Source organism: Gavialis gangeticus, unplaced genomic scaffold (assembly GCF_001723915.1).
Source record: "Gavialis gangeticus isolate Ggan-Ray unplaced genomic scaffold, GavGan_comp1, whole genome shotgun sequence".
Taxonomy (NCBI): domain Eukaryota; kingdom Metazoa; phylum Chordata; order Crocodylia; family Gavialidae; genus Gavialis; species Gavialis gangeticus.
In genome coordinates this window covers 33,044,099-33,053,621 of record NW_017729028.1, presented here as the reverse complement: position 1 = coordinate 33,053,621, position 9,523 = coordinate 33,044,099, and the positions used below count along the sequence as shown (strand labels likewise).

The 9,523-nt window shown below is 40.3% G+C and overlaps 1 protein-coding gene across 2 annotated transcripts in view; it reads right to left on the bottom strand.

Annotated features, from left to right (window-relative positions):
• Window positions 1–232: 232 nt before the first annotated feature.
• The window catches only part of LOC109300246 (L-threonine 3-dehydrogenase, mitochondrial), a 22,934-nt gene continuing 13,643 nt past the window's right edge, over window positions 233–9,523 (bottom strand). For both annotated transcript variants that reach the window (XM_019520910.1, XM_019520908.1), the window contains exons 5-9: window positions 8,846–8,995; window positions 8,568–8,740; window positions 6,262–6,352; window positions 4,305–4,574; window positions 233–3,984 (exon numbers count right to left, since the gene is read on the bottom strand). In XM_019520910.1, the coding sequence (XP_019376455.1) occupies window positions 3,845–3,984; window positions 4,305–4,574; window positions 6,262–6,352; window positions 8,568–8,740; window positions 8,846–8,995 (824 nt within the window). In that variant the 3' untranslated portion in view covers window positions 233–3,844. The remainder of the gene's footprint in view (window positions 3,985–4,304; window positions 4,575–6,261; window positions 6,353–8,567; window positions 8,741–8,845; window positions 8,996–9,523) is intronic.

The window sequence follows — 9,523 nt, the reverse complement described above, 5'->3', positions numbered from 1 at the left end:
AGGCTAGATGAACACCTTCCTGGGGTCATTTGACCCCAGGTCCCTTCTGACCCTACAAATTATGAAACTATGAAAAGCAAACCTTGCATCTATGCAGGGGGTTGGCCTGCAAAGGACTTCAAGGGTCATCTGACAGTAGGGTTCTGATTCAACTGATTTTCCCAGTTGCTTTAAAAACACATTCCAAAAGGTCTTTGGCTCTACTATGAAGAAAAGAAAAAACATCAAGACATACTTGCATAGGACTTTATTAAAGTAGGCATCATCCATGACCTAACAACATTTGAAAAAATATTCTTAAAATCTTTTTTCCAAATAGTTAACATAACAGCTACAACATCCAAATATCAGGAGAGAAGTCTCACCCCTAAAAGTTTATCTTCTTCCTGGCAAGAAAACAATTACAATTCTGTAATATGTTAAACAATTATAATCCAGGGGACATTAAAACAACAGCATTCAAAATGTGGAGAGCCAGAGAAAGGGAAAGTGTATGCATAACCAGTCTAGTATGTAATGTCGGGCCTTGGACACTAACTAGATTCAGTTTTTCACCTTCTTGAAAGGATACAATAGTATTGCTTGGTCATTGCTGCCATCTTCTTAAAATGGCTGTATACTACAGTACAGTTTATTTAAAACAGAAAAAAGCAGGAATATGGCCACCTCAAAGTTAGAGAATGTTGTTCAATAGGAAAAAATAAATAAATAAATAAAACCTATATTTCTGAATGTGGCAGCCTCAAATCCCACCATGCAATTCAATAATCTACCCTTGCATTCATAACTACACATCCAAGCACAGCTTCTGCTCAGACTAGGAGTACATTTTCTTTTCAATTCATGTTTTTTAGTCTGAACCGGAATTTCTCTCTATGAGTAGAACAGACTATAACTTAAACTGCAGCTCAGAAGTGGGGTTGGATGCATCAGCAGCTCTTCAAAGATTGTGCATTGGAATGGTTTGGATGGTGAAAGCCTGGAATGGACTTGAGATTGTGTAAAAAGCCATTCATTCTGAAACAAAGGGTAAGATACTTTACTAAGAAGCCTCTTTGGGCAGGGAGGAGAACAGTAATGTTAATAAATCTTTTCTTTGAGGGTACTGGTACTTTGTCCAAGATCAACTTTACTGACCCACTGGGCCAAACGTTATCAAGTAGTTCAAATGCAATCAGCGCAATGACCAAAGATATAATCCTGTCTTTTCAGAAATGTAAACACATTTTTAAACATTTCAGCACAAGAACACATCCCTGGATTATATATATATATATATTATAATTTCAAAGAAATAGCTGGAAATGCATATTTTGTCATTAAGTGGAGGGAAAAGAGACATACAAAATGCAAACCTATACAAATTCAACAATTATCAATGAATTCTTAAAACAGAGTTTTATAACAGAATCTGCATTTGAGGTTACTTTAAGGAGAAAAAAAAAAAAATCTTCCTCTCACAGTACTGGCTCCCCTACAAAGAAAAATCCGTCTGGTCAGTTATCATATCTGGAGGGAACACAAGACTGTAGCACTGCAGAATAGGGTAAGGCAATGTAACAAAATATTGTCCACGGCAAGTTTGCCCAGTAAAACTTTTACCAGACAGGTTTTAAAGCTGTAGATACCTCCATGTTTTATACTGAAAATAGGACCAAAAATAACTTAAGCTTCTTATAAGGAAATTCCTGTGATTTTAAAAGCAAAACACTAACATAAAATACGTATATTTTTTCATTTGAAACAAACTGGAATCCCCAAATCCAGTTTATATGCACTACTTCCATAAACAGCAGATAGCTCAGATTTGCATCTACGAAGACTGCCATTTTTGTAAAGTAGGTTTTACTTTTCCCCTGCTGAGAGCCTCTTCTTTGCCTTCCATGGATAGACAAAATGAGACCTAGAACTAGGGAAAGGGGCAAAAAGACATACCCCCACTTCATGTATACCCACCAGATCTAACACCCAGCTTGTGAGGGCAAGGAATGGGTATGACAAGAAATTCTACCCTACTCAATGGGAACCTTGGAGATGTTTCTGTTAAGTACACTTTAATAAAGATAAGTTTGATTTTTAACCAGCAAATTAACAGACAAGAGCACAAGACTTATTTCTGTAAAACCAGTGGAGCGTTCCCATTTAAGGGACAGTAGATTAATGGCCTCTGAATTATGGCTGCAACATGTCATCTCAGTATTACAAGCAACAGGAAGGAAGGGGAGGAAAAAGGAAAGTGTCCTTTGGTAACACAAACTTTTCCTCAGTTAAAAAAGAAGGACGGGGAAAATCGAAACCCAAAGGTACTTTTATTTCCCTTGCATGAGTAATGAGACTCCTTGGCAGCAGGAGAGACCCATGTAACAAACTCAGAAACGGGCTTGCCTTAAAACTCATTGGTCACTCCCAGAATCTCCTCTGCGTGCAAGTCAAGTGAGATAGCCCTTATCAACTGCAGCTAGAATTTAGTGGCAAATTTGGTGAACTTGCCCTGCCCTAGAGAGAGGTGGTTGCTGGACATTAATCACAACTTTATTTCTTCAAGTCTAAACATCCATTCAAACCTTCACATGAATTCAGTGACTGAAGGAACTCTTCTCTTTTCTTTTTTTTTTTTTTTTTTTTTTTTTTGAAGTGCCAGATTTGAACAACAAACTAGAAAGCTAGCTTTGGCTCCGTTTCTTGAACCCTGAAATAATAAATAAGTGCTGGTACAGTCTCAGCTCTGAATTCCCCTCCTCTGAGATTAAAAACAGTACCTGCATATAAATAATATACAAATACACATATACACAGCGTACAAAATGTGAGGTGAATGAACAGGTATTTTAAAGACTAACTCAGCTTCAGTGCAAGTGACTCTGTCACAGCCCACCTTTAAAATATGCTTCCTACAGTAAGCTGCTATCCACTGATACAGGAAATCTGACTGGTATCAGGCCACAAGTGGTGCTAGTTAAAGGCAATCTCATTCCCTGGCATCAACTGCTTTAAACAGGATAGAGTCACATACACAATATAGATTTTAATATCCCAGATCCATCTTTAAAATAAGACTGAAGCCAGAAGCAAGTTTCAAAGGACATAAACAGCTTGTCTTGAAAACCTTGTGTTTTTTAAAGCATAATGAATTCAAGTCTTATTCCCCTTCACATTTATGGGCATTACAGAAATAATACCACAAACATTTCAATCTCATGTGTGAAGAAAAATGCAGGCACACATAGCACTATGTCTATAAAGAAGGAACTGCTAATTAGAGGGTTTCTTTTTTTATAAAAAAAATTATAATGGCCATTGCAAAGTATGAATATGGAGTGGCACTTCTGTCTGCTTAACTGCCAGAAGAGACAGGAAAAGCACACTCTCACCTTCCTACAAATTTCTAACTAGGCACTTCCACTAAGGAAATGAAGAAAAATGTACAATTTGTTCACTCTGCAGTATATGCCTAAAACACAAGGTTTTACAGTGCTGCCTCTTGTTGTTTTCAGAAGGAAATTCAGGCAATAGGAATGATTTGATAATTTTAGCCCTACTGGAGATGCTTTTTTCCCCAGTTTCTAAAATGCTAAAATCCAAGAACCCTGCCTACATGCTTCATGTTCACTGGTGTTGTAGGTTTACCTGAATAACCTGGTACTGTTTTGTCTGTTTGGTACCCTCTACTCAAGACAGTAAATCCATCTACAGTACGTCAATCCCAGTTCTATTGCTACTTGTAGAAAGTTTGCAATTTACATGCTATAAGACTTGGAACTCTAAACTAAACAGTTTGAACAGCTGAACAGTTTCTCCCTGGTCCTTTGCTGGGGACTGGAAATCAATTTTTGTCCAATGTTTGTCAATTAGCTTGGGCAATCCTCGACTCAGAGCCAAGGAAATTAAACATCGTGGTCACCAATTCAGGAAGATCATAATCATGCTTCCATCCCCAGTCCTTCCGGGCATTGTCGTCATCGAAGTTCATTGGCCAACTGTCAGCTACAGAGGAAGAAAAGAAAGGAAAAGAGAGAAGCGTGAGATATAATGCAAAGATTTTTGTAAGCTTCAAAAAACTGAGTTCCTCATCAGTGGTCATACAAGCAACCAGAACAGAGTTTGAAACGGCAAGAGTCATACTACCGCAGCAACATTTCTAGGTGCAATCAGACATCTATAAATATCTACGACCACCACCTATAGGAAAGGAGGAGGGAAATATGGTTCTTTCCCCACCTTCAGTAATTTAAGGCTTTCCCCTTTCTTCGCTCAGATTAGTATGACACACATCCCTGAAGTGGAACAAAGAAGTAGATACTAACCAATGGCTTGTCTGACTGGATCCACGCTGTAGATCACCTCGAGCTCAGGAACATGTTTCTGGACCTCCTGCACCAGCTCCTCAGGTGTGAAGCTCATGGCATTGATGTTGTAGGTCCTCATGGTCAGCAGCTCTGCAGGAGCTTCCATGACGTCCAATGTAGCCTTCAGGCAGTCGTCAATGTACATCATTGGGAGGCGTGTGTCTGGTTTCAGGTTGCACTGGAATTTGCCAGTTTTTATGGCATCATGGAAAACCTGGACTGCGTAGTCTGGAAGACAAGAAAAATAAAAGTTGCCTTGTTCTCTCCTTGCTTTCCATCTCCAGTTCTGGATTGAATGTAACCTCTTTGGAGAAGGGAGCATAAATTTTTCTCCAAAGAAATGTAAGGCCAAAGGGATCTCAGGAGGTCATCTATAGTCCAACTCCCATACTCAAGACAGGACCTTCCATTTACACCATTCTAGACAAGCTTTTGTCTAACCTGCTCCTAAAAATTTCCAAGGATAGAGATTCTACAACCTCTCTGGCTAGTCCATTCCAATACTTAAGTACCCACGATAAGAAAATTCGCCCTAATGCCCAACCTAAATTTCTGTGGCTATAATTTAAGATTTTGTCTTGTCCCCTGAGGTCACAAAGGCTAAGTTGGGAGGCACTAACTTTTTGGATGCATGTCACAAGTTAGCTCTGCATCCTTCCCGAGTGCCACCCTTCCCTATCTACAGCTGTGCTACCTGCACCTTTCCTGACCTGCCACATGCTACACACAGAAGCTGTTCATGCCATTTATGACACCCATGATGCAGATTGTCTGCCTCTGGACTAGCTGATCGTCTTTTTAACAATCCTTCAGGTATCTGACAACTGTTGCCAAATCCTGCCTGAATCTTCTTCTCCAGACTAAATCTCACATCTTCCAACTTTTCCTGGCAAGTCATATTTTCTAGACCTCTAGCCATTTTTGTTGCTCTCTGCTGGATTTGTTCCAATTTGTTTACATCTCTCTTGATGTGCAGTACCCAAAACTGGACACAGAGCTCCAGCTGAGGCCTGAGCAAGTCTTGATCAAGTGGAGTCATCACTCCCCTTGACTTGCAGGCAACAGTCCTATTATTACAACCTAGCATACCAGAAGTTTTAGAAGGCACGCTCTTGACTCGTATTCAATTTGCAGTCCAGTATAACGCCTCAGCTCCTTTGATCTGTTTTTATACAGTGCCTTGCACATTAGAGTCTTGGTCCCTGCCCAAGGCTTCTGGACTCTGTCTTTTCAAGCTATAGAGGTACGGCCATCTTTGCGGTGGTGTGCAACAAACAGCTGCTGCATATTATGATGCATAGCAGCGGAGATTAGAGGCAGACAGATACCAGCTTGCATCAGAGGCCCAAAGCCCTGTAGACAATGACTTGTGCTTATTTATTACATGTGCTGGCTCTGAAGTAGGAAAAAGAACCATACTCCATTCATATCCCCATGAGCTATCCAGGTTTCAGCAGACCTTGTTAGCTTCAGCAGAAGGAGAATTTGAGTCTTTTCAGCTGCATTTGAGGAGCTGTCTAGAAGGAACATTTCAGTTTACACAACCCTGGAGTTTCCCAAGTTCCTCTTTCCCCATGAGACTGTTTTCTTTAAATAGATGCAAACTACAGAAGTGTCACTGAATCACTTCCAGGAGAAATTCTGCAAGTATGACCTACCGTAAATAGGGACAGACACACTGCATATATAGAACCACTGTAATTTGGCATTGAAATAATGCCTCTACATGGGCACCTTTGTTGCCTACATGTGCACCTCTCTCACAGGGCCACTATTCATTTCAATGAAGTGAACAGCTAGTTGATGCTTTCTGGAAAGAAGAACAAATGCATGCTAATGTCCCTCTTATCTTTACTATTCAAGGTATGTGGTGAGCTTCTTGCTGGTAATACTGAGGTGTGGAAATAAATCTTACCAGTGGTTCCCCCACCAGGCTGGGAATCAGCAGATATAATTCCTGGATATCTCAGACACCGGAAGTCCAGGCCATACCGGTAATGGTAGTACTGTGAAGGAAGCAGAGAAGCAAAGCTTTAGATAAATGCTCAAAGGCTGCACACTGCTTTGTTACTGTAAGACAAGCTCACTGTACACACCAGAGACTCCCTGCACCTCTTCTCTCCCACATTGTTTCAGGAACTTCCTCTTTCTATCGCCCTCATTCACACCATAGGCTCTGTGTGCTGCTCCTAGCATTAGTTTCCCATGTCAAGGGATTCAGTTTCATTTTTCCCTTGCAGCTTGGGAGAATCTCAGATAGAGTCCTTGGCATGTTAAAGAGCTGTGCTCCCCATTCACTCTGCCACCTGTTCTTTCTCCCTTGGATTCTGCAAGTCCTGTGTTACCTATGCCTCACGCCAGAGCACAGTGCTTCCATTTCCCCCTTCACCTGACTCAAGGGCTCCCCATTCTTCCTACAAGAGCTTTATGTGATCTCATTCTCCCTGTACCTTCAACCATATAATGCCAATGACTGTGTATGTCCTTCCTTCTCACCCTTCCATCTATGCCATGGCCTTCAATTCCAGTCTCTGCCTCACACTCTGTGTGTACCCCTCTACCCCCACCATTCTCATTTCTCCCCGATAGAAAGGAAAGAAGTCTGCCTGGATATAAAACATTTTAACTTCTATTGGGAAGACACAAAGGATAAGCTGAGCCAAAAAAAAAATATCACAGAATGCAATACTGGAACATGCCAACAGCTGCCCTCAAATGGTCCCATGTCCTGTTAAGGTAGGATGGAGTTGCTGTGTCTGCCATTCAGACACCAGAAGTGCTGCATGTTTTCCAGCCCCCACCACACCCAAAATCCACTGGACTCTGACCACTGGTGCCAAAAGCATTCCTCCAATTGGAACTGAACAGCTCTAGCATTCAAGAATGAACATGTTACAAATAAGAAGATCTATATTCCAGCCATATACTTGTCTAACACAACAGCTTTTGAACACTAAATCATATCAATTACTCAATGGTCGAGGAATCTTCTGGAATGGAGTGATTTATAGCAATGTTTCTTGATTTTTAAAATGTTTAAATCAATTTGGGGCATTGTTAGACTAATGTAACATTGTAAAAGCACAAATTTTATTTTTTGAAGTGCTATTACTGTTACGATATTTTAAACTTTGCAATGCTGCTGTAGCCAAGAGATTAAATATTTAAAGTGAGAAGTACTCCAATCAACTTTAAAGGGACTAACTCATATACTTAACTTTAAGTATATGTCTAAGTGACTGTAGCATCACAACCTAAAATTCTATTTTTACTGAAACTTCTCTTAGTAGCATGAAGTCTTTAATATTCCAGAGAAAAATTAACTTAGTGGCAACAAGTTCAGCTACTCAACCCATATTTAGGGCCCCCAAAAGTGGGGAGTTTTTAACATACAAATTCCATTGGCTTCAAGTCAAGTTTTGACAGAGTATTGTAGCCTCATTGAAGCACTTCAGTTCCCATTTCCTAAGAAAGCTCAGTATAGTTGGAAGATGCTATTATTCAGGGATTTCCATTGCAAATAAACAGAAGACTGTTAAACAAATCACCTGCCCTACGAGTTTGTTGTTTTTAAAATTTGTACATTAATGGGGTCGTGCACTTGTGCTTTTCTGCATAAATGAGTTTTCTCTACTATATGAAACCTCTGCATAAAATCTGACTGTCTACAAGCCACTGGGAAATGAAAACAAATAACCAACTTAGCAAAAGTAAAAAATAACCAACTAAGCAATTTTCAATTGGGAAGAAAATAAATTCTTAAAAAAACTAAAAGACACATTAAATAAATTCTGATTTAAATTCAAAACATTCATTTTAAATTTTGCCCACCCCAATCCTTGGAACTATGGAGAAAAATCCATGGTAGGAAGTTTTCACAGGTATTTATACCCTTAGCTCTTCCAAATCACCCTATACTGTGCAAATATAGTCCAGAGACCTAAGACACCTTGTCCCTGATTCTGTGCAACTGGGAAAGTCAGAGACTATATTCAAAACTCCAAGTCTGCCACATCCAATTTTGTTCTCCTTCCTTCTATAGATTTTAAGAGGAAATCCTTTTACAGAATTTACAAGCATTTCCCTCCCATAAGGCTTTAACAGCTGACTCGTACCATTAAAAGAAAAAAAGCTCTATAGGAATAAAAGGCAGGAAGTGGAAAGAACACTGCAGCAAGCTGCCTACTGTTGACAATGAACACTCCATAATGAGATTCTTACCTCTCCCATGAGCTCAGCATGGACCTTGGAGACTCCATAAATCGTCCTTGGTCTCTGAATGCAGAGGTCAGGAGTTGGGTTTCGAGGTGAAGTAGGCCCAAAGGCTCCAATTGTGCTAGGGACAAAGAGTCGTAAGCTGTGCTCAGCTGCAATATCAAGAATGTTGTGTAAACCTGGAACAACAAAGGGAACCTATTAGAATCTAAACCAAGTCTCCTCTAGCCTTTGCAGAAGGTGTTACATTGAAAGACAAGTCAAGCAGGGCTGAAATCACCTACCAGTGATATTTACAGCTCTGGCCAAAGGAACATTTGCTTCTCCAACAGCACTGAGCAAAGCACTATAATGAATCAGCCAAGTAATTCGATTGTTCACCACTATCTCACGAAGATTCTTGTAGTCCAAGATGTCTGAGTAGATAAAAGGGCCTTAAAAAAAAAAAAAAAAAGGAGAGGAATCAAATAAAAACGGGCTGCTAAAACGAAGACATTTTGGGACAAAAATAGAGAGGGGGAAAAAAACTGAGCAGAAGGTTCAAACATATTGCAGCTTCTTGCCCACGTCTTTATTCTGGGCTATCTTTTATACTTAGGTTTTCCAGCACAATTCATACCTTCTAGAGGCAGCAACCACTAAAGGGCTGGCTCATCCTCTCTAAGGCATGTTATCACAGGGCCTTGTTACAGTAATTTTGAATGACTCCTGGAGCTCTTTACCCCTGGACTATCTGCACCTTAACACCTTAAAGTGGTTTTAAGCACTCCTTATGCAGCTTAAAGTTACATCATTCCAGGGCAGGATTATCCCTGATCCACACTACCCATCTCCTGTTTCATTAAAAAGTGGCCACTCCCGACAGATGAGCCACCCAAGTGGAAGTCCTCCAGTATCCTAGGATCTCTCACAGCCCCACCTGTACAGCAGGGATAGACACCAGCCATTTTCTCGGCACTCAT